Below are 26,456 nucleotides of genomic sequence, written 5' to 3' on the forward strand. Positions count from 1 at the left end.
ATATTGTCCTCAATAGAGCACTGCACTTTACCATTTCCATCAGAATCTGGGTCTTGAATATTCATCATTGTTACGACTGTGCCAGGTTTAGCATCCTCAGATATGATATTTGTTTTTGACATAATGTTAATGGAAGGTCTGTTGTCATTTATATCGATTACGTCAATAATTACTTTACAAGAATCGCTGTTACCTCCTTGGTCTCTGGCTTGAACGTCAATTTGATAATGTTTAGTTCTTTCGTAATCAACATTCAGGTTTAATTTGACTACGCCATCCTCTTTACCTATCTCAAATAGTTGGGCTGCTCCAGATTTTGGAACGTGATAGGTAACTGTGCCATATGAACCTTGATCAGCGTCAAATGCAGTGACTGTGGTTAAAACAGTGCCCTGAGTTGCGTTCTCATATATACACTGGCCTTGTAAACCGCTTGGGAACAGACAGGTGCGTTATCATTGGCGTCAAGCACGCTGATGATTATCTGCATTGTTCCTGAAAGCTGAGGCTCTCCTCCATCTACTGCTGTCAATATCAGAGATATTTGCTCCTGTTTCTCTCGATCTAAAGCTTTCTGCAAAACCATTTCAACATTTTTACCACCGTCTGGCAAAATGTGCGTTTTTAAAATGAAATTATCGGACGGTTTCAGAGAATAGCTACGAAGGCCGTTAACGCCAACGTCGTCATCAGTTGCTCTTTCTAAGACAATCCTGGTTCCCGTTAAAGCGGACTCGCCTATTTCATATTTCATTTCACTCTTTTCAAAAATAGGCGAATTATCATTTACATCGGTTAACTCAATTGTTATGCTGTAAAATTCCATGGGATTCTCTAAAATGATTTGCAAATGCAATGCGCAAGGCGTCGTCTGTCCGCAGAGCGCTTCACACGGTCTATTCTCTCTCTGATAAGGAGAACTCCCCTTTCTTTATTCAACTCGATGTATTCTGCGCTGTTTCCTGTATAGATACGAGCTTTACCTGATTTCAGTCTTTTGATATCTAAACCCAAATCCTGCGCGATGTTACCGACTAAAGAGCCTGTCGCCATTTCCTCTGGAATGGAGTAACTGACCTGCCCGTGCACTGAACTGAGAGAGAGGACCGAGAGAAACAACAATACTTGCCGTGTCATCGTTGTGTCCGACATTTTCCGTATTATATCAAATAATACAAACCGTATAGTCCGTTAAGAAGTCAGTAATATTCCATTCGTTTTTAGTTAAAAAAAAATCAAAGGTAAACGCCTCAACAATCATGAAAGAAATGATGGAAGAAAAGAATCGCAGCTCGTTGTCTCCGTGCTTGGTATCCTCTGTGACCAGGACCTTGCGCTCTGCGTGCAGCAGTTTCTCTCTCTAAATACATCGACATAATGGGGGAGGTACTGCTACAAAACCGCTCTAAAATTGTAAGAGACTGACCAACAGCGTCCCTCTGAGTTCAATCCACTGAACTACTGATATTCATAAGAAAAAAAGATTCAACATATTTGGGACATAATGTTATGCCATCATCAACAAATAAGCCAATGTCTTAATGACAAACGGAAACCAATATGTAAGTGAGATGTGGACAAACAAGATCAAACAAAAATACGCGTTGAGTATAACCGCTACTTTAAGAGTGAAACAGATGTATTACAGGCTGGGTAGCCTAGTAGTTAGAGCGTTGTGCTAGTAACCGAAAGGTTGCAAGTTCGAATCTCCGAGCTGACAATGTACAAATCTGTCGTTCTGCCCCTAAACAGGCACTTAACCCACTGTTCCTAGGCCGTCATTGAAAATAAGAATTTGTTCTTAAACTGACTTGCCTAATAAAATAAAGGTCAAATAAAAATATATAAACATATTGAAATAAAGCTGTCCGTGGCCTTGGTGCTGAAATGGCCTCATATTATTGAAATAAACAGCATTTCTGACCATTAAAACTTACCAGGTATGCAAGTTCAATTTCGAATAGTTCAAATCACACGATAGTCCTAAAACATACACACGGAAATCATATTTTTAGGGACAAGATAATTATTAAAATACAACAGACCTCTAACGGCGAGTCTGGTTCATCCAGGATGTTCTGTTCGTTCTGTATCCGCTGCATCGTCCCTGTAGAACTGGGGTCCATTATCAATACGTTCTGACTACAGGGTCTGGCGAACTGACAGTCACTCTTTCTGGAGTCAGTCGTCCTGCACACCTCGTAATTGTACACGTGCTGTAGAGTTCCTGTCCCCAGAGTGTCTGCGTAACGCGGTGGATAATACGGAATAACCGGGAGATTGGAATGATAGAGGATGCGAGACTGTCTCCATCTGTATATTTTCACTGATATAATAACCACTAAACATGTGATGAACAGAAATGAGACTACAGCCAAAGCCAAGACTAAGTAAAAAGTCAGGTTGTCGTTGTACTCCTTGTCGTGCGTAAAGTCAGTGAACTCCGAGAGCACTTCAGGGAAGCTGTCCGCCACCGCCACGTTAACATTGACTGTGGCTGAACGAGAGGGCTGCCCATTGTCCTCCACTACAACAGTGAGCCTTTGTTTCACAGCATCTTTATCATTGACTTGGCGTACAGTTCTTATTTCTCCATTCTGTAAGCCCACTTCAAACAGCGCCCTGTCTGTCGCTTTCTGCAGTTTATAAGAGAGCCAAGCATTCTGTCCAGAGTCCACATCAACAGCCACCACTTTAGTGACAAGATAGCCAACATCTGCTGAACGAGGTACCATTTCAGCCACCAGAGAGCTGCTAGTCTGGACTGGATACAGAACCTGAGGCGCGTTGTCATTCTGGTCCTGGATCATTATTTTCACCGTCACATTGCTACTGAGAGGAGGGGAGCCTCCATCTTGCGCCTTAACTAAGACCGTAAGCTGTTTTATTTGTTCATAATCAAAGGAGCGCACCGCATGTAAAACCCCGGTTTCAGAGTTAATGGATATATAAGTAGAGACTGGAGTTCCGCTGATCTGCGTGTCCTCCAACAGGTACGATATTCTCGCGTTCTGATTCCAGTCCGAGTCCCGCGCGCTGACAGTAAATATGGACATTCCAGGAGAGTTATTCTCTGTGATGTAAGCAGAGTAGGGACCTTTATTGAACAATGGGGCATTGTCATTTACGTCAGAGATTCTAAGTTGTAATGTCCGGGCGCTAGAGAGAGGAGGCGAACCAGAATCTGTTGCTGTAATTGTTATGTTGTATTCGGACACCGTTTCTCGGTCAAAAATCGAATCTGTTATCACATTATAGTAATTAGTCATTGAGGATTTGATCTTAAATGGGAGGTTAGTATCTATAGAGCATGTAATCTGTCCATTTCTCTCAGAATCAGTATCTTTAACATTTATAATAGCAATAGTTGTGCCCGGGGGAGCATCTTCGGACACAGGGCTGGAGAAAGACATGACGTTTATAACTGGTGAGTTGTCATTAACATCAATAACTTCAATGACAACTTTACTTGTGTCTGTTAAACCTCCCTGATCTTTAGCCTCTACTCTAACTTCGTATTTCTTATTTTTCTCATAATCTATCTGACCCGAAACAGATATGATTCCGGTGTTCTCATTAATGATAAATATGTCTGCTATGCTGCCCTTTAACTTTGATAAACTGTATGCTATTTCTCCGTTCGATCCACCGTCTGCGTCACTGGCATTCACGGTTGTGATATATGTCCCCTTTGGAGCGTTTTCCATCACAGTAGCCCTGTACAATGACTGGTTAAACACAGGCGCATTGTCATTGGCATCTAGGACGGTGATCTCTATATTTACTGTGCCAGATCTCTGCGGATTTCCACCGTCTACAGCGATTAGCTTTAAAGACAGATGAGGATGCTCCTCTCTATCTAATTGTTTCTGGAGGAACATCTCTGCATATTTACTACCGTCTGGATTCGCATGCTTTTTTAGAATAAAATTATCATTGTGAGTTAAAACGTAATTTTGTAGGGCGTTGAGACCTACATCGGGATCCTCTGCACTCTCTAGTGGAAACCTAGCTCCAACTGTGGCCGATTCGCTAATTTCAAAATTAATATCTTTATTTGGAAAAACGGGCGCATGATCGTTTACATCTAATATTTCTACAGTGACTAAGTGCAGTTCCATCGGATTCTCTAGAATGATTTCGAAGCTGAAGCTACACGGCGTGATGTCAGTACAAAGCTGCTCTCGGTCTATTCTCTCACTCACGACGAGGATCCCTTTGTCTGTCTTCAGCTCTGTGTACTGAATGCTTTCTCCGGTCACGATACGAGCCTTGCCCGCTCGGAGCCGTTTCAAATCTAACCCCAGGTCTTGAGCCACGTTACCGATAAGAGAGCCTTTCTTCATTTCCTCGGGAATTGAATACCGGATTTGTCCACTGACAATATGATTGAGATACAGGAGAAAAATAAGTACTTGCCACCGCAGTCCACAACTTGAACGCCATCTTATGCATTTTGGTTGAAGGAATCCTTCAGTTGCCATAGCCAACGAAGAATAAATCCCTCAGGAAAATTACTTACACTATATCTTCAGAAACGTTGAGCAAAGAAAGGAATAATATGTAATGTTTTGTTTCAATCCAGGCTATTTTCACCGTCCCTTTCACTTCACAGTAATAAACATGGATCAGAGTGTTTCTCTGTCGCGCCCCGCGTCGTATGAAGCGCAATCTCTCCCTCTCCTCTGGTAGAGCGCAGTGATAGGGGAGTTAACTCCACTGACTGACAACACTGGACAGCATTTATTTCACTGATCAACAGCGGCCCTCAGAGTCTAAAACATGAACACCAGATTATATTTGATTTCATTTAAACGTATAAATGATTCAACACTTTACAGAACTACTCCCGTTCCAAACAGGTAGTTGAACACTGTGGTGCAATATACGTGAATGCATCGTTCAATCACTATGATACTACGACCAGCGAGGCAAGTAGCAATAATTTGATAGCCTACTAAAACATGTCACACTATCCAGCCAGCGCTAGATTGGAACGTGCGTAAACCATTATTGAACAATACGGTAAAATACCTATGTTGAGAGTTATTTGAAATGAAAAGCAGTCAACATTAAAAGCCACCCCATAGTGACTTAGTAAATACAGAGTAGTTGGAATTAGGGAGAAAAGTGTAAGAGAACGTATCAGAACTCGGTTGCAATCATGACAGAATTTGCGGTGTCCACACAGAGTGGTACTGAAACCGCCGAGTTACGAGGGAAAAAAAGTGGGCATACTATAAAAAACCCAAATGATAAGAAAAATAGTTAGTGCTTCTATTGTAGCACTTGGTATTGCTACCCACTGTCCAAACCCGCTGGCAATGGAATTCTATAAAATCCAAACGAACCGCAACAACGCTTAACTGATTGACCCATATACTGTGATGACAAGAGAAATACAGAGGGAATTAACCTTAGGGCACAACAGTTCAAAGAGTTACGAAGAATATACTGTGAAGATGTATTCCAACCCAATGAACAATACAATTAAAACTCCAACAGACTCACCTCCAGCGGCGAGTCTGGTTCGTCCAGGATGTTCTGTTCGTTCTGCATCCGCTGCATCGTCCCTGTAGAACTGGAGTCCATTATCAGTACGTTCTGACTACAGGGTCTGGCGAACTGACAGTCACTCTTTCTGGAGTCAGTCGTCCTGCACACCTCGTAATTGTACACGTGCTGTAGAGTTCCTGTCCCCAAAGTGTCTGCGTAACGCGGTGGATAATACGGAATAACCGGGAGATTGGAATGATAGAGGACACGAGACTGTCTCCATCTGTATATTTTCACTGATATAATAACCACTAAACATGTGATGAACAGAAATGAGACGACAGCCAAAGCCAAGACTAAGTAAAAAGTCAGGTTGTCGTTGTATTCCTTGTCGTGCGTAAAGTCAGTGAACTCCGAGAGCACTTCAGGGAAGCTGTCCGCCACCGCCACGTTAACGTTGACTGTAGCTGAACGAGAGGGCTGCCCGTTGTCCTCCACTACAACAGTGAGCCTTTGTTTCACAGCATCTTTATCATTGACTTGGCGTATAGTTCTTATTTCCCCATTCTGTAAGCCCACATCAAACAGCGCTCTGTCTGTCGCTTTCTGCAGTTTATACGAGAGCCAGGCATTCTGTCCAGAGTCCACATCAACAGCCACCACTTTAGTGACAAGATAACCCACATCTGCCGAACGAGGCACCATTTCAGCCACCAGAGAGCTGCTAGTCTGGACTGGGTACAGAACCTGAGGCGCGTTGTCGTTCTGATCTTGGATGAAGATGGTGACACTAACATTGCTACTGAGTGGAGGAGAGCCTCCATCTTGCGCCTTAACCACGAGTTTAAACTGTTTGATTTGCTCATAATCAAAGGAGCGCACAGCGTGTATGACCCCGCTCTCTGCGTTTACGGAAACATAAACAGACACGGGAGTCCCGCTGACATCAGTATCCTCTAGAATATAAGAAATACGGGCATTTTGATTAGTGTCGGTGTCTTTAGCTGTAACAGTAAATATAGAAACACCTGGAGAGTTATTCTCTGCGATATAAGAGTTGTACACGCCATGTGGAAACACTGGGGCATTGTCGTTGACATCGGACACCTTCAGGTGAAAGGTTTTCTTACTTGAGAGAGGAGGCGACCCTGAGTCCGTGCCGACTACAATGATGTTATACTCTGGCACACTCTCACGATCTAAAACAGCGTCGGTTACCAAAGTGTAGTAATTTCTTAAATTCGATTTTATATTGAAAGGAATGTTTTGGGCCAGGCTGCAGCTCACCTGACCATTTTCACCTGAATCAAGATCTTTCACATGAATAATACCAATGGTTGTACCGAGTGGCGAATCTTCAGAGACCGGACTAGTGAACGACATGACGCTGATTACAGGGGCATTATCGTTGACATCTATTACGTCGACAACAACTTTACTGGAGTCAGTCAATCCACCTTGGTCTGTGGCTTCGATACTCACTTCGTATTTCTTGTCTTTTTCATAATCGAACTGTCCCACAAGCGATATAAAGCCAGTGTTCTTGTCAATATCAAACACATTGTCCACATTATTTTGCATTTTTGAAATAGAATAATGTACTAAACCATTCAATCCACTGTCCGTGTCAGTGGCATTTACCGTTATGATATAGGTGCCTTTCGGTACATTTTCCATCACAGTAGCCCTGTACACAGACTGGTTAAACACAGGCGCATTGTCATTGGCATCTAGGACAGTGATCTCTATATTTACTGTGCCAGATCTCTGCGGATTTCCACCGTCTACAGCGATTAGCTTTAGAGAGAGACGAGGATGTTCCTCTCTGTCTAAAGACTTCTGGAGCACCATTTCTGCGTATCCTTTTCCATGTGCATTTGAATGTTGTTTTACAACGAAATTATCATTTGGGTTTAGAATGTAATTTTGTAAAGCGTTAGAGCCAACATCCGGATCATCCGCAGTTGCTAGGGTAAAGCGCGCCCCCACAGAAGCCGATTCACTGATTTTCATTTCTAAATCGTTCTGTTGAAATGTGGGTGCATTATCATTAACGTCTAATATTTCTACAGTGACTAAGTGTAGTTCCATCGGATTCTCTAGAATCATTTCGAAGCTGAAGCTACACGGTGTGACGTCGCCACAAAGCTGCTCTCGGTCTATTCTCTCACTCACGACTAGAATCCCTTTGTCTGTCTTCAGCTCTGTGTACTGAATGCTTTCTCCGGTCACGATACGGGCCCGGCCCAATCGGAGCCGTTTCAAATCTAACCCCAGGTCTTGAGCCACGTTACCGATAAGAGAGCCTTTCTTCATCTCCTCCGGAATGGAATACCGGATGTGGCCACTGATAATATGACTGAAATACAGGAGTAAAACAAGAACTTGCCATGGCAGTCCACAACACGAACGCCATCTTACGCATTTATGTTGAAGGAATCCATCGGACGCCATAGCCAACAATGAATTAATCCCACAAAAATATTCCTTATATTGTATCCTCAAACGGGAAAGACAAGAGTGTTAGTCGATGTATAATATTAAATAAGCATATTTTAACCGTCCTCTTGTGGTATCTGTAATCTACATACACATGTGGAGAGTGAGCTTGTCCCAGTCGTGCCCCGCCTCGTATGAAGTGCAGATAGTCTCTCCCTCTCCTCTGGTAGAGCGCAGTGATAAAGTAGGGGACTCCACTGACTGACAGCACTGGACAGAAATCATTTTACTGATCAACAGCGGCCCTCAGAGTATAAAACATGAACACCAGATGAAATTTGAATTCATAAAAATGTAGAAATAATTCAACACTTTAGAGCACAATTGTCTTCCCATATAGTAGCAAGTAGATGAACACTGTGCAAGGTCAAATCTAAATCAATGCAACGTTCAATCACGATAATACTACGATGACCAGCAAGGCAAACAGAAATAATGTAATACTAAAACATAGCAGTTGGAAGAAGAGAGAGCAGTGCGATAGAGCGGAGCAGACCTCTGCTGCTATCATGACAGAAGAGGCGCTGTCCACACATAGTGGTACTGAAACGGCCTTACAGTGCTACTTTATTGCACGTGTAGTACACATGATTTTTTTAAAAATCCGGCATACTATGAAAGTCAAAACTAACCAGAAAATAAGTAGCTGCTTGTATTGTATGACTTATGCGCTAACTTCGGAACCACAATTCTAAGAACTCAGATGGAAATGATATTCAATAAAAGCCCAACAATACGTAACACTGACGTACCCATACTGTTGACTAGAGAAATATTAAGTAAATTAACCTTAAGGCAGAAAAGTTAAAATAGTTACAAAGGATATACTGTGAAGATGTATTCCAACCCAATGAACAATACCATGTAAACTCCATTAGACTCACCTCTAGCGGCGAGTCTGATTCATCCAGGATATTATTTTCACTCTGCATCCGCTGCATCGTCCCTGTAGAACTGGGGTCCATTATCAGTACGTTCTGACTACAGGGTCTGGCGAACTGACAGTCACTCTTTCTGGAGTCAGTCGTCCTGCACACCTCGTAATTGTACACGTGCTGTAGAGTTCCTGTCCCCAAAGTGTCTGCGTAATGCGGTGGATAATACGGAATAACCGGGAGATTGGAATGATAGAGGATGCGAGACTGTCTCCATCTGTATATTTTTACTGATATAATAACCACTAAACACGTGATGAACAGAAATGAGACTACAGCCAAAGCCAAGACTAAGTAAAAAGTCAGGTTGTCATTGTACTCCTTGTCGTGCGTAAAGTCAGTGAACTCCGAGAGCACTTCAGGGAAGCTGTCCGCCACCGCCACGTTAACATTGACTGTAGCTGAACGAGAGGGCTGTCCATTGTCCTCCACTACAACAGTGAGCCTTTGTTTCACAGCATCTTTATCATTAACTTGGCGTATAGTTCTTATTTCTCCATTCTGTAAGCCCACTTCAAACAGCGCTCTGTCTGTCGCTTTCTGCAGTTTATACGAGAGCCAGGCATTCTGTCCAGAGTCCACATCAACAGCCACCACTTTAGTCACAAGATAGCCCACATCTGCTGAACGAGGCACCATTTCAGCCACCAGAGAGTGGCTAGTCTGGACTGGATATAGAACCTGAGGCGCGTTGTCGTTCTGATCTTGGATAAAGATGTTGATACTCACATTGCTACTGAGTGGAGGAGAGCCGCCATCTTGCGCCTTAACCACCAGTATCAGTTGTTTAATTTGCTCATAATCAAAGGAGCGCAATGCGTTTATGACCCCGCTCTCTGCGTTTACGGAAACATAAGCAGACATAGGAGTCCCGCTGACATCACCATCCTCTAGAATATAGGAAATACGGGCATTTTGATTGGAATCAGTGTCTTTAGCTGTAACAGTAAAAATAGAGACGCCTGGAGAGTTATTCTCTGCGACAAAGGAGTTGTACACTACCTGTGGAAACAATGGGGCGTTGTCGTTGACATCAGACACCTTCAGGTGAAAGGTTCTCCTACTCGAGAGAGGAGGCGACCCAGCGTCCGTGGCGACTACAGTGATGTTATATTCTAACACGCTCTCACGGTCTAAAACAGCGTCTGTTACCAAGGTGTAGTAATTTCTTAAATTTGATTTGATCTTGAACGGAATGTTTTGGTCCAGGTTACAGCTCACCTGTCCATTTTCACCTGAATCGACATCTTTAACGTTGATAACACCGATGGTTGTACCGGGAGGAGAGTCTTCAGATATCGGACTAGTGAATGACATCACACTAATGACAGGTGCATTGTCATTAACGTCAATGACCTCAACAATAACTTTACTCGAATCTGTTAAACCTCCCTGATCTTTAGCTTCAATTCGTAATTCATATTTTTTGTCTTTTTCATAATCTATCAGGCCTGCAACTGACAGTATCCCAGTGTTTTCATTTATAGTCAACATATCTGCTAGATTTCCCTTCAGGTTAGACAGCGAATATGTTATATAGCCATTAGAACCACTGTCTGCATCAGACGCGTTTACATGTGTAATATAGGTTCCTTTCGGTGCATTTTCCATCACAGTAGCCCTGTACACTGACTGGTTAAACACAGGCGCATTGTCATTGACATCCAAGACAGTGATCTCTATATTTACTGTGGCAGATCTCTGTGGATTTCCACCGTCAACAGCGATTAGCTTTAAAGAGAGACGAGGATGCTCCTCTCTATCTAATTGTTTCTGAAGAATCATTTCAGCGTATTTACTACCGTCTGGATTCGCATGTTGCTTGAGGGCAAAGTTATCATTCGGGGTTAAAACATAATTTTGTAGACTGTGAACTCCCACATCAGGATCTTCTGCATTTTCTAGCACAAAGCGCGCACCGAGGATAGCAGACTCGCTTATTTCCAATTTAACATCCGTTTTCTTAAATATCGGAGGATGATCGTTAACATCTAAGACTTCTATAGTTATGTGATGTAATTCCATTGGATTTTCTAGAATGATTTCGAAGCTGAAGCTACACGGCGTGACGTCGCCACAAAGCTGCTCTCGGTCTATTCTCTCTCTCACGACTAGAATCCCTTTGTCCGTCTTCAGCTCTGTGTACTGAATGCTTTCTTCGTTCACGATACGGGCCCGGCCCGCTCGGAGCCGTTTCAAATCTAACCCCAGGTCTTGAGCCAAGTTACCGATAAGAGAGCCTTTCTTCATCTCCTCCGGAATGGAATAACGGATTTGGCCACTGACAATATGATTGAGATTCAGGAGAAAAATAAGTACTTGCCACCGCAGTCCACAACACAAACGCCATTTTACGCATTTAGGTTTAAGGAATCCTTCCAGTGCCATAGCCAACAAAGAATAAATCCAATACAAAATGTATTATACTGTATCCTTAGAAACCATGAAAAAAATCTGAGACTGATATTCGACCTATTCTTTCAATCCTGGCTATTTTCAGCGTCTCCTTTTGTTATCTGTAACATCGATCAGAGCCGAGTGTTTCTCTGTCGTGCCCCGCTTCTTATGAAATGCAGATAGTCTCTCCCTCTCCTCTGGTAGAGCGCAGTGATAAAGTAGGGGACTTCACTGACTGACAACACTGGACAGAAATCATTTCACTGATCAACAGCGGCCCTCAGAGTCCATAACGTGAACACCAGATGATATTTGAATTCATTAAAAGGTAGAAATATTTAAATACTTTAGAGCACTTCTGTCTTCCCATATAGCAGGTAGGTGAACACTGTGCAAGGTCAAATATAAATAAATGCAACGTTTAATCACTATAATACTACGATGACCAGCAAGGCAGGGTAGCCTATTGGTTAGAGCATTGGACTAGTAACCGAAAGGTCGCAAGTTCAAATCCCCGAGCTGACAAGGTACAAAATCTGTCGTTCTGCCACTGAACAGGCAGTTAACCCGCTGTTCCTAGGCCGTCATTGAAAATAAGAATTTGTTCTTAACTGACCTGCCTGGTCAAATAAAGGTAAAATTAAAAAATAAATAAAAAGCCAAACAGCAATAATTTGATACTTAAACATGTCACCTCTCAGCCATGGATTTGAACGTGCGTAAAAGCATGCCCATGGTTACTCACTCTAAATCACTATTGAACAACACAGCAACATATTAATGTTGACAATTATTTGACGTATGACAAGCAGTTAACACTGCTTAAGCGACTCTATATTGACTTAATCAAAACAGTTGGAAGAAGGGAGAGCCGTCCTCTGCTGCTATCATGACAGAAGAGGCGCTGTCCATATAGAGTGGTGCTGAAATGGACTTGGAGCGCGACATTTAAAAAAAATCGTCAGGCATAATATGAAAGCAAAAACTAACCAGACAGAAAACAAGTAATTGATTCTGCTGTAGCACTGAATAAGCTGCATTCGAAACCACAGTCAGCTGACAATGACATTCAATTAAAAAAAAACATAGCTAACCACAACAATATGTAACAGCTGTTATGCCCATACTTTTAACTAGACAAATACTGACTAAATTAGCATTAATGCAACATAGATGTAGGATCTTCATTTGAGCCAATTTGCTACAGCAGGAAAGAAATCCTGCAGAAACAGGACATTTGAAGTATTATGTGGGTTATGATTCATAAAACATGTTTTTGGGTTGATACACTTAAAAAAAAAAGTAAATCACAAACTTCAGAAGACGACTTAAACCTAAATTACACTACACGAAAGTTGTCCTCCAACAGTGTGATCATATCAAATGAAGATCCTACATCTGCAGCTAAAATTGTTAGAAAGGACATGTTGTAAAGATGTTTTCCAACCGAATGAGCAATACCATTTAATTAAACTCCACAGACTCACCTCTAGTGGGGAGTCTGGTTCATCCAGGATGTTCTGTTCGTTCTGCATCCGCTGCATCGTCCCTGTAGAACTGGGGTCCATTATCAGTACGTTCTGACTACAGGGTCTGGCGAACTGACAGTCACTCTTTCTGGAGTCAGTCGTCCTGCACACCTCGTAATTGTACACGTGCTGTAGAGTTCCTGTCCCCAAAGTATCTGCGTAACGCGGTGGATAATACGGAATAACCGGGAGATTGGAATGATAGAGGACACGAGACTGTCTCCATCTGTATATTTTCACTGATATAATAACCACTAAACACGTGATGAACAGAAATGAGACGACAGCCAAAGCCAAGACTAAGTAAAAAGTCAGGTTGTCATTGTATTCCTTGTCGTGCGTAAAGTCAGTGAACTCCGAGAGCACTTCAGGGAAGCTGTCCGCCACCGCCACGTTAACATTGACTGTCGCTGAACGAGCGGGCTGCCCGTTGTCCTCCACTACAACAGTGAGCCTTTGTTTCACAGCATCTTTATCATTGACTTGGCGTATAGTTCTTATTTCCCCATTCTGTAAGCCCACATCAAACAGCGCTCTGTCTGTCATTTTCTGCAGTTTATACGAGAGCCAGGCATTCTGTCCAGAGTCCACATCAACAGCCACCACTTTAGTGACAAGATAACCCACATCTGCCGAACGAGGCACCATTTCAGCCACCAGAGAGCTGCTTGTCTGGACTGGGTACAGAACCTGAGGCGCGTTGTCATTCTGATCTTGGATAAAGATGTTGACACTCACATTGCTACTGAATGGAGGAGAGCCTCCATCTTGCGCCTTAACCACGAGTCTTAGTTGCTTAATTTGTTCATAATCAAAGGAGCGCACTGCGTTTATGACCCCGCTCTCTGCGTTTACGGAAACATAAACAGACACAGGAGTCCCGCTGACATCAGTATCCTCTAGAATATAGGAAATACGGGCATTTTGATTGGAATCAGTGTCTTTAGCTCTAACAGTAAAAATAGAAACACCTGGAGAGTTATTCTCTGCGATATAAGAGTTGTATACGCCACGTGGAAATACTGGGGCATTGTCGTTGACGTCGGACACCTTCAGGTGAAAGGTTATCTTACTTGAGAGAGGAGGCGACCCTGCGTCCGTGGCGACTACAGTGATGTTATATTCTGACACACTCTCACGATCTAAAACAGCGCCTGTTAGCAAGGTGTAGTAATTTCTTAGATTGGATTTTATATTGAAAGGAATGTGTTGGCCTATGCTACAGCTCACCTGTCCGTTTTCACCCGAGTCGAGGTCTTTAACATTGATAATTCCGATGGTTGTACCGTGAGGTGAATCTTCAGAGATTGGACTAGTGAATGACATGACACTTATTACAGGCTCATTGTCGTTTACATCAATTACCTCAACAATGACTTTGCTCGAATCAGTCAAGCCACCTTGGTCTGTGGCATCTATTCGAATTTCGTATTTCTTATATTTTTCATAATCTATTTCCCCTAACACAGAAATGACACCAGTATTTGCATCAATAGTGAATGTTTCGGAAACTGTGCCTTTTAAATTAGAAAACATGTACGATATATAGCCATTGGAGCCACTGTCTGCATCACTTGCGTTCACGGTGGTAATATAGGTGCTTTTCAGTGCGTTTTCCACTACAGCAGCCCTGTACACTGACTGGTTGAACACAGGCGCATTGTCATTGGCATCTAGGACAGTGATTTCGATATTTACTGTGCCAGATCTCTGCGGATTTCCACCGTCTACAGCGATTAGCTTTAGAGAGAGAAGAGGATGTTCCTCTCTGTCTAACGGTTTCTGGAGAACCATCTCGGCATATTTACTAGCGTCAGGATTTGTATGTTGTTTTAGGACAAAATTATCATTCGGTGTTAGAATGTAATTCTGTAGGGCGTTAAGGCCTACATCAGGGTCATCTGCAGTTGCTAAGACAAAGCGCGCCCCCGCAGAAGCAGATTCGCTGATTTTCAATTGTATATCATTCTGTTGAAACACGGGTGCATTATCATTAACGTCTAATATTTCTACAGTGACTAGGTGTAGTTCCATCGGATTCTCTAGAATCATTTCGAAGCTGAAGCTACACGGCGTGACGTCGCCACAAAGCTGCTCTCGGTCTATTCTCTCACTCACGACTAGAATCCCTTTGTCTGTCTTCAGCTCTGTGTACTGAATGTTTTCTCCGGTCACGATACGGGCCCGGCCCGCACTTAGCCTTTTCAAATCTAACCCCAGATCTTGAGCCACGTTACCGATAAGAGAGCCTTTCTTCATCTCCTCCGGAATGGAATACCGGATTTGGGAACTCACAGTATGACTGAGATACAGAAGAGAAACCAGTACTTGCCATCGCAGTCCACAACGCATACGCCATCTTATGCATATAGGTTGAAGGAAACTGTCAAATTCCATAGCCAACAAAACAAATCCACCACGAAAATTCCTTATACTGTATCCGTCAATGGGGAGCAAAGAGAACAGTAGTAGTCGACGTATTATCTTAATCCAGTCTACTTTAACCGTTCTCGTACTTGTAAACTACATGTAAGAACCAGAACGATTGTCTCTCTGTCGCCCGCCTAGTGTGAAGCGCAGTCTCTCCAGCTCCTCTGGTAGAGCGCAGTGTTAGGGGAGGGGACTCCACTGACTGACAACACCGGACAGAAATCATTTCACTGACCAATAGCGGCCCTCGGAGTCCAAAACATGAACACCAGATGTTATGTAAAAATACAGAACTGCACAGAAATGATTCAACACTTTCCAGAACTATTTTCTTATTAAAATGTCACAAATAAAAACACTGTGGTCAGTGCAATCGAAATAAATGCACAGTTCAATGACTAAAATACTATGACCAGAAGGGAAATAGTAGCCTCGCCATGTAATAGTAAAACACACCAGCCTATCTTCTCAGCCCCAGTTTGGATCGTGCGTAAACATGCCAACGAAATAGCGTTCCAAAGCATCACTGATAAATACAGCGAAATACTTGTATTAAAAGTGATTTTGTTTGTTACATGACTAACTGTAAACATGGGTCAAATGTACAGTTACTCTTGATCCATATAGGGAAGTTGTAACCAGGCTCAGCATAGAGAGTGAGAGAGAGGAGAGCATACTGTTGCGCACTAAAAGTGGCGCGGTACACACGGAGGGGTGCTACCATAGTCTTACAGCGATACAGCCTTACTTACTATAGTGGCGCTCAGCATTCATGATCAAAAAAAGCCAAAAGAAAGCCCATAAAGAATGCGCAGTAGCTGAATGAGCCCAACAAGTTAGTTAGTCACAGAGGGAGCAAACCGAATAAATCCGCACCAGAGCACAATTGAAAACGAATAGATACAGAGGACAGATGGCAGAGATGAACTCCTACAAAATGAGCTACGTAATTTTAACTGCAATTAACTCACCTCTAGCGGGGAGTCAGGTTCATCCAACATGTTATTTTCAGTCTGCATCCGCTGCATCGTCCCTGGAGAACTGGGGTCCAATATCAGTACGTTCTGGCTACAGGGTCTGGCGAACTGACAGTCACTCTTTCTGGAGTCAGTCGTCCTGCACACCTCGTAATTGTACACGTGCTGTAGAGTTCCTGTCCCCAAAGTGTCCGCGTAACGCGGTGGATAATACGGAATAACCGGGAGATTGGAATGATAGAGGATGCGAGACTGTCTCCATCTGTATATTTTCACTGATATAATAACCACTAAACACGTGATGAACAGAAATGAGACTACAGCCAAAGCCAAGACTAAGTAAAAAGTCAGGTTGTCGTTGTACTCCTTGTCGTGCGTAAAGTCAGTGAACTCCGAGAGCACTTCAGGGAAGCTGTCCGCCACCGCCACGTTAACATTGACTGTAGCTGAACGAGAGGGCTGCCCGTTGTCCTCCACTACCACAGTGAGCCTTTGTTTCACAGCATCTTTATCGTTGACTTGGCGTATAGTTCTTATTTCACCATTCTGTAAGCCCACTTCAAACAGCGCTCTGTCTGTCGCTTTATGCAGTTTATATGAGAGCCAAGCATTCTGTCCAGAGTCCACATCAACAGCCACCACTTTAGTTACAAGATAGCCAACATCTGCTGAACGAGGTACCATTTCAGCCACTAGGGAGCTGCTGGCCTGGACTGGGTACAGAACCTGAGGTGCGTTGTCATTCTGGTCTTGGATAATAATGTTGACACTCACATTGCTACTGAGTGGAGGAGAGCCTCCATCTTGCGCCTTAACCACGAGTTTAAGCTGTTTTATTTGTTCATAATCAAAGGAGCGCACCGCATGTAAAACCCCGGTTTCAGAGTTAATTGATATATAACTAGAGACTGGCGTTCCACTGATCTTCGTGTCCTCCAAGAGGTACGAGACTCTCGCGTTTTGATTCCAGTCAGAGTCCAGCGCGCTGATAGTAAATATGGACATTCCAGGAGAGTTATTCTCTGTGACGTAGGCAGAGTAGGTTCCTTTGTCGAACAATGGGGAATTATCGTTCACGTCAGAGATTTTAAGGTGTATTGTCCTGGCGCTAGAGAGAGGAGGCGAACCCGAGTCTGTCGCCTTTATGGTTATATTATATTCTGGCATAGTCTCTCGGTCGAAAGCTGAATCTGTGATTACAGTATAATAATTAGTCAATGAGGATTTGATCTTAAATGGGAGGTTGTTGTCTATTGAACACATAACGTGACCATTACTCTCTGAGTCAGCGTCTTTCACATTGATTATCGCTATGGTTGTTCCCAGCGGGGAATCTTCAGAAACAGGGCTGGAGAAAGACATGACGTTTATAACGGGAGAATTATCGTTGACGTCAACAATCTCGATTAAAACTTTACCGGAGTCGGTTAAACCTCCCTGGTCCATAGCCTCAATCATCATTTCATATTTCTTGTCTTTTTCATAATCTATTTTCCCTACAAGTGTCATTGTGCCAGTTGTCTCATCCATGTGAAATATATCTGATTGGTCCTCTTTCAAGTTGGAAAAATAATATGTAATGAGGCCGTTCGATCCACTGTCTGCGTCGCTGGCATTCACCGTTGTAATATAGGTGTCTTTTGGAGCGTTTTCCATCACAGTAGCCCTGTACACTGACTGGTTAAACACAGGCGCATTGTCATTGGCATCCAGGACAGTGATCTCTATATTTACTGAGCCAGATCTCTGCGGATTTCCACCGTCAACAGCGATTAGCTTAAGAGAGAGCCGAGGATGCTCCTCTCTGTCTAACGGTTTCTGAAGAATTATTTCAGCATATTTTCTTCCATCTGGATTTGAATGTTGTTTCAGAACGAAATGATCATTCGGCATTAAAATATATTTCTGCATACCATTGTTACCTACATCTGCGTCCTCGGCACTGGCCAACATAAAACGCGACCCGAGTATAACCGACTCACTTATCTCAAATTTGATTTCATTCTTTCGAAAAATAGGTGCATTATCATTAATATCAAGGATTTCAACAGTTACACGGTGTAGCTCCATCGGATTCTCTAGAATCATGTCGAAGCTGATGCTACACGGCGTGACGTCGCCACAAAGCTGCTCTCGGTCTATTCTCTCTCTCACGACTAGAATCCCTTTGTCCGTCTTCAGCTCTGTGTACTGAACGCTTTCTCCGGTCACGATACGGGCCCGGCCCGCTCGGAGACGTTTCAAATCTAACCCCAGGTCTCGAGCCACGTTACCGATAAGAGAGCCTGTCTTCATCTCCTCCGGAATGGAATAACGGATTTGACCTCTGACAATATGACTGAAATACAGGAGAAAATAAAGTACTTGCCATCGAAGTCCGCAGCACAAACTCCATTTTACGCATCTCGGTTGAAGGAATCCTTCAGATGCCATAGCCAACAAATATAAATCCAACACGTATATTCCTTATAGCCTACTGTATCCTCAAACGGTGACAATAGAGATGACTGATTACTGAAAGAGCTATTTTAATCCAGGCTATTTCTTAACATATCTGTTTGAGCGAGTGATTCTCCGTAGTGGCCCGCCTCGTATGGAGCGCAGTCTCTCTTTCTACTCTGGAGCGCAGTCTCTCTTTCTACTCTGGAGCGCAGTCTCTCTTTCTACTCTGGAGCGCAGTCTCTCTTTCTACTCTGGAGCGCAGTCTCTCTTTCTACTCTGGAGCGCAGTCTCTCTTTCTACTCTGGAGCGCAGTCTCTCTTTCTACTCTGGAGCGCAGTGATAGGAGGGGGGGGGGGACTCTACTGACTGACAACATTGGACAGAAATTATTTCACTGATCAACAGCGGCACTCAGAGTCAAAAACATGAACACCAGATACGTGGACATGTACAACTGGGTAGAAATGATTCATAAGTGTACAGCACTGTGCTAAAATAATACTAAAAACGCCCCGTACAATTACTAAAATAACGATGACCATCAGGGTGTACGGTAACCACTTGATTGTAAAACATGCCACCATATCATCTAAACCTTAGTTTAGATGGTGGGTAAAGATGTTCCATGGATACGGCGCACAAAACCATGATTGAACAGTACGGCAACATGCATACAGTATGTCGCACTGGTTGAGAGTATTTTGCTTGGTACAGAACTAGCCATAAAAACGGCTACACTGGCTCTATAATGACTATTGAGCTAAAGACAGTAGTTTGAACGAGAGTTAGTATACGCTGCCTGAGAGCGGATTTGAGCAGACCTCTGCTGCTCATGACAGAAGTAGCGCTGTCAGCACACAGAGGTGCTGAAATGCTCATAAAGCGCAGGAGTGTTAAAATTACACCATAGAACTTAGAATTGTACATTAAAAAAAATAAAAAAAATCACCAGGCATAGTACAAAATCCGCAGCTAATCAGAAATGATACTACAGCCCTAAACTGTACACTGTTGACTAGACATAATTAATTAACCTAAATTCACCAGAACAAAATAGTTGACATTTTCACAAAGGGCAATGTAGATAAAGATATATTCCAAGCCAATGTGCAATATAATTTAAACTCCAATTAACTCACCTCTAGTGGGGAGTCTGGTTCATCCAGGATGTTCTGTTCGTTCTGCATCCGCTGCATCGTCCCTGTAGAACTGGGGTCCATTATCAGTACGTTCTGACTACAGGGTCTGGCGAACTGACAGTCACTCTTTCTGGAGTCAGTCGTCCTGCACACCTCGTAATTGTACACGTGCTGTAGAGTTCCTGTCCCCAAAGTGTCTGCATAACGCGGTGGATAATACGGAATAACCGGGAGATTGGAATGATAGAGGATGCGAGACTGTCTCCATCTGTATATTTTCACTGATATAATAACCACTAAACACGTGATGAACAGAAATGAGACTACAGCCAAGGCCAAGACTAAGTAAAAAGTCAGGTTGTCGTTGTACTCTTTGTCGTGCGTAAAGTCAGTGAACTCCGAGAGCACTTCAGGGAAGCTGTCCGCCACCGCCACGTTAACATTGACTGTAGCTGAACGAGAGGGCTGCCCGTTGTCCTCCACTACAACAGTGAGCCTTTGTTTCACAGCATCTTTATCATTGACTTGGCGTAGTGTTCTTATTTCGCCATTCTGTAAACCCACTTCAAACAGCGCCCTGTCTGTCGCTTTCTGCAGTTTATATGAGAGCCAAGCATTCTGTCCAGAGTCCACATCAACAGCCACCACTTTAGTTACAAGATAGCCAACATCTGCTGAACGAGGCACCATTTCAGCCACCAGAGAGCTGCTAGTCTGGACTGGATACAGAACCTGAGGCGCGTTGTCATTCTGGTCCTGGATCATTATTTTCACCGTCACATTGCTACTGAGTGGAGGGGAGCCTCCGTCTTGTGACTTTACCACGAGTTTAAGTTGCTTGATTTGTTCGTAATCAAAGGAGCGCACAGCATGTAAAACTCCGGTTTCAGAGTTAATGGATATGTAAGTGGATACTGGAGTTCCACTGATCTTCGTGTCCTCCAAGAGGTACGAGATTCTCGCGTTCTGATTCCAGTCAGAGTCCCGCGCGCTGACAGTAAATATGGACATTCCAGGAGAGTTATTCTCTGTGACGTAAGCAGAGTATGAGCTCTGATGAAACAATGGAGCGTTATCATTTACGTCAGAGATTCTAAGGTGCAGTGTCCTGGCGCTTGAGAGAGGAGGCGAGCCATAATCTGTCGCTGTAATAGTTATGTTGTATTCTGGTGTTGTTTCTCTGTCAAAAGCTACATCTGAGATCAACGTATAATAACTGCTTAACGACGATTTTATCTTGAACGAGTTCGTATCTACAGAGCACGTTATCTGTCCGTTTCTCTCTGAATCGGAATCTTTAACGTTTACAACGGCAATCGTGGTTCCAGCAGCAGCATCTTCAGACACAGGGCTAGTGAAAGACATGATGTTTATAACTGGGGCATTGTCATTTATGTCAACTATTTCTATGACAACTTTGCCGAGGTCTGTCAAACCACCTTGGTCTTTGGCCTCAACTCTAATGTCATATTTCTTATCTTTTTCAAAATCGATTTGTCCAACAACAGATATCTTGCCAGTTGTCTCATCAATGTCAAATATATCTGCCAAGTTTTCTTTCAAATTCGAAAAATAATACATCACTATACCATTGGAACCACTGTCTGCATCACTAGCATTAACGGTTGTAATATAGGTTCCTTTCGGTGCGTTTTCCATCACAGTAGCCCTGTACACTGACTGGTTAAACACAGGGGCATTATCATTGGCATCTAGGACAGTGATCTCGATATTTACTGTGCCAGATCTCTGCGGATTCCCACCGTCTACAGCGATTAGCTTTAAAGAGAGATGAGGATTCTCTTCTCTATCCAAAGGCTTTTGTAAAATCATTTCTGCAAATTTACTTCCATCAGGATTCGAATGTTGTTTCAGAACGAAATTGTCATTTTGAGTTAAAACATACTCCCGTAGACCATTAACTCCCACATCGGGATCCTTTGCACTCTCCAGCACAAAACGAGAGCCAAGAGTAGCAGATTCGCTGATTTCAAATTTGATATGATTATTCTTAAAAATAGGTGAATGGTCATTTACATCCACAATTTCAACTGTAACACGATGTAATTCGATTGGATTTTCCAGAATAATTTCAAAGCTGAAGCTACACGGTGTGACGTCGCCACAAAGCTGCTCTCGGTCTATTCTCTCACTCACGACTAGAATCCCTTTGTCTGTCTTCAGCTCTGTGTACTGAATGCTTTCTCCGGTCACGATACGGGCCCGGCCCGCTCGGAGCCGTTTCAAATCTAACCCCAGGTCTTGAGCCACGTTACCGATAAGAGAGCCTTTCTTCATCTCCTCCGGAATGGAATACCGGATTTGTCCACTGACAGTATGACTGAGATAGAGGAGAAAAATGAGTACCTGCCACCGTAGTCCACTAAAACGCCCTCTTACGCATTTAGGTTGAATGAATCCTTCAAATTCCATAGCCAACAAATAATACAATCCACAAGAATATTCCGTAAAGGGTATCCTCAGAAACAGTGAGCAAATACTAGTTGACGCTTCGATTCAATCGAGCCTATTTTCACTGTCCTTTTCTGATCTATGTTAACAATGGATCAGAGCGAAAATCATTCTGTCGAGCCCCGCCTCGTATGAAGCGCAGAGTCTCTCCCTTTCATCTGCTGGAGCGCAGTGATAGGGGAGTGGACTCCACTGACTGACAACACTGGACAGAAATTATTTCACTGATCAACAGCGGCCCTCAGAGTCCAAAACATGTACAAAAAAATGTACAGCTGTGTAGAAATGATTCAACATTGTCCATCACTATTTTCTTTCCAAAATGTCACAATTAAAAGCGATGTGGTACGTGCATGAACTATCTAAAAACATGCCATGTCCAATTGCTAAAATAACACCAACAGGGAACATAGCCTAATCATTTGATACTGGAACACGAGACTATATCTTCTAAGCCCTAGATTTGATCGTGCATAAAACTTTTCCGTGGAACAGACGTACAAACCACTACTGAAAAATACAGTAAAATATCTGTAATGAGAGATGTTTGGTTGGTATAGGACAAACCGTAAACACAGATGAAAATGTTTAGTGACTCTTGATCAATTTAGACAGCAGTTGGAAAAGGTATAGCATACACCGTGGGGTCCTTCTGTAGCTCAGTTGGTAGAGCATGGCGCTTGTAACGCCAGGGTAGTGGGTTCGATCCCCGGGACCACCCATACGTATAATGTATGCACACATGACTGTAAGTCGCTTTGGATAAAAGCGTCTGCTAAATGGCATATATATATATATATATATATATAACCGTGTGAAATAAGTGTCGCTGTCCATACAGTGTGGTTCTGAATTGGCATTTCAACGCTACATCCTTATTATTGTAGCACTTGGTATTCTTGTTCAGTTCGAAGTCAGTTCCTACCAACTCAGCAGGCATACATTCACAAGTCAAATCTAACAGTAAAACGCGTAGTAGCTGATATAAGTGTAACCCTACAGAGATGAGCAGAAAGGGAGCCAACCAAGTAAATTAGCCAAGCACCAGAGCACAATAGTTGAAAAATGACATATTCCAGAAATCTATTCCAAAACAATGAGCTAAATTATAAAATGTCCAATTAACTCACCTCTAGTGGGGAGTCTGGTTCATCCAGGATGTTCTGTTCGTTCTGCATCCGCTGCATCGTCCCTGTTGAACTGGGGTCCATTATCAGTACGTTCTGACTACAGGGTCTGGCGAATTGACAGTCACTCTTTCTGGAGTCAGTCGTCCTGCAAACCTCGTAATTGTACACGTGCTGTAGAGTTCCTGTCCCCAAAGTGTCTGCGTAACGCGGTGGATAATACGGAATAACCGGGAGATTGGAATGATAGAGGATGCGAGACTGTCTCCATCTGTATATTTTCACTGATATAATAACCACTAAACACGTGATGAACAGAAATGAGACTACAGCCAAAGCCAAGACTAAGTAAAAAGTCAGGTTGTCATTGTACTCCTTGTCGTGCGTAAAGTCAGTGAACTCCGAGAGCACTTCAGGGAAGCTGTCCGCCACCGCCACGTTAACATTGACTGTAGCTGAACGAGAGGGCTGCCCGTTGTCCTCCACTACAACAGTGAGCCTTTGTTTCACGGCATCTTTATCATTTACTTGGCGTATAGTTCTTATTTCCCCATTCTGTAAACCCACTTCAAACAGCGCCCTGTCTGTCGCTTTCTGCAGTTTGTATGAGAGCCAGGCATTCTGTCCAGAGTCCACATCAACAGCCACCACTTTAGTCACAAGATAGCCTACATCTGCTGAACGAGGAACCATTTCAGCCACCAGGGAGCTGCTAGTCTGGACTGGGTACAGAACCTGAGGCGCGTTGTCATTCTGATCTTGGATGAAGATGTTGACACTCACATTGCTACCGAGTGGAGGAGAGCCTCCATCTTGCGCCTTAACCACGAGTTTAAGCTGTTTTATTTGTTCATAATCAAAGGAGCGCAACGCATGTAAAACTCCGGTTTCAGAGTTAATGGATATATAACTAGAGACTGGACTTCCACTGATCTGCGTGTCCTCCAACAGGTACGATATTCTCGCGTTCTGGTTCCAGTCCGAGTCCCGCGCGCCGACAGTAAATATGGACATTCCAGGAGAGTTATTCTCTGTGACGTAAGCAGAGTAGGTGCCTTTATCGAACAATGGGGCATTGTCATTTACGTCAGAGATTCTCAGGTGTAAAGTCCTGGCACTAGAGAGAGGAGGCGAACCAGAATCTGTCGCTGTTATAGTTATGTTGTATTCCGGTGTTGTTTCTCTGTCAAACCCTTTATCAGAGATCAAATTGTAATAACTAGTTAAGGATGATTTTATCTTGAATGGGAGGTTATCATCTATAGAGCATGTAATCTGCCCATTTCTCTCTGAATCAGCGTCTTTGACGTTTATAACGGCTACCGTGGTTCCAGGAGGAGCATCTTCAGACACAGGGCTGGAGAAAGACATGACGTTTATAACTGGTGCGTTGTCATTTATGTCAAGAACTTCAATGACAACTTTACTAGAGTCTGTTAAACCACCCTGATCTTTAGCCTCTACTCTAACCTCGTATTTCTTATCTTTCTCGTAATCTACCTGTCCCGAAACAGATATGATTCCTGTTTTCTCGTCTATTATGAAAATATCAGCGATGCTCCCCTTCAACTTCGAAAAGCTGTATGTGATTTGTCCATATGTGCCACTGTCTGCGTCACTTGCGTTCACGGTTGTAATATAGATGCCTTTCAGTGCGTTTTCCATCACAGCAGCCCTGTACACTGATTGGTTAAACACAGGCGAATTGTCATTGGCATCTAGGACAGTGATCTCTATATTTACTGTGCCAGATCTCTGCGGATTTCCACCGTCTACAGCGATTAGCTTTAGAGAGAGACGAGGAAGCTCCTCTCTATCTAACGGTTTCTGGAGGAACATCTCTGCATATTTACTACCGTCTGGATTCGCATGCTGTTTTAGAATGAAATTATCATTGTGGGTTAAAACATAATTCTGTAGGGCGTTGAGCCCTACATCTGGGTCCTCTGCACTTTCCAGCAGAAATCGCGACCCAACCGTAGCCGATTCGCTGATTTCAAAATGTATATATTTATTTGGGAAAGCAGGAGCATGATCATTTACATCTAGAATCTCCACAGTAATACGATGCAGCTCAATAGGATTTTCTAGAATCATTTCGAAGCTGAAGCTACACGGTGTGACGTCGCCACAAAGCTGCTCTCGGTCTATTCTTTCACTCACGACTAGAATCCCTTTGTCTGTCTTCAGCTCTGTGTACTGAATGCTTTCTCCGGTCACGATACGGGCCCGGCCCGCTCGGAGCCGTTTCAAATCTAACCCCAGGTCTTGAGCTACGTTACCGATAAGAGAGCCTTTCTTCATCTCCTCCGGAATGGAATACCGGATTTGTCCACTGACAGTATGACTGAGATAGAGGAGAAAAATGAGTACCTGCCACCGTAGTCCACTAAAACGCCCTCTTACGCATTTAGGTTGAATGAATCCTTCAAATTCCATAGCCAACAAATAATACAATCCACAAGAATATTCCGTAAAGGGTATCCTCAGAAACAGTGAGCAAATACTAGTTGACGCTTCGATTCAATCGAGCCTATTTTCACTGTCCTTTTCTGATCTATGTTAACAATGGATCAGAGCGAAAATCATTCTGTCGAGCCCCGCCTCGTATGAAGCGCAGAGTCTCTCCCTTTCATCTGCTGGAGCGCAGTGATAGGGAGTGGACTCCACTGACTGACAACACTGGACAGAAATTATTTCACTGATCAACAGCGGCCCTCAGAGTCCAAAACATGTACAAAAAAATGTACAGCTGTGTAGAAATGATTCAACATTGTCCATCACTATTTTCTTTCCAAAATGTCACAATTAAAAGCGATGTGGTACGTGCATGAACTATCTAAAAACATGCCATGTCCAATTGCTAAAATAACACCAACAGGGAACATAGCCTAATCATTTGATACTGGAACACGAGACTATATCTTCTAAGCCCTAGATTTGATCGTGCATAAAACTTTTCCGTGGAACAGACGTACAAACCACTACTGAAAAATACAGTAAAATATCTGTA

General features: G+C 43.2%; 2 protein-coding genes across 13 annotated transcripts in view; both read right to left on the reverse strand.

The window, feature by feature from the left end:
* Positions 1-26,456, reverse strand: part of LOC123993289 (protocadherin gamma-C5-like) — a 185,703-nt gene that overhangs the window by 112,337 nt on the left and 46,910 nt on the right. The window contains exon 1 of one of the 12 annotated variants that reach the window (XM_046295253.1): positions 23,447-26,045. The exons of 6 other annotated variants lie outside the window; for them this stretch is intronic. In XM_046295253.1, coding sequence (XP_046151209.1) covers positions 23,447-25,882 — 2,436 coding nt within the window. In that variant the 5' untranslated portion in view covers positions 25,883-26,045. Of the gene's footprint in view, positions 1-2,045; positions 4,603-5,511; positions 8,087-8,879; positions 11,460-12,814; positions 15,414-16,257; positions 18,955-23,446; positions 26,046-26,456 lie in introns of those variants that run through there. 5 more of the 12 variants (XM_046295252.1, XM_046295248.1, XM_046295249.1 and 2 more) reach the window with 5 other exon arrangements.
* Positions 19,836-22,440, reverse strand: LOC123993807 (protocadherin gamma-A5-like). Its single transcript, XM_046296279.1, has one exon. It carries the CDS (start codon positions 22,275-22,277, stop codon positions 19,836-19,838), a length of 2,442 nt encoding a protein of 813 aa, XP_046152235.1. The 5' UTR covers positions 22,278-22,440.

Source organism: Oncorhynchus gorbuscha, linkage group LG13 (genome assembly GCF_021184085.1).
Source record: "Oncorhynchus gorbuscha isolate QuinsamMale2020 ecotype Even-year linkage group LG13, OgorEven_v1.0, whole genome shotgun sequence".
Lineage (NCBI taxonomy): Eukaryota > Metazoa > Chordata > Actinopteri > Salmoniformes > Salmonidae > Oncorhynchus > Oncorhynchus gorbuscha.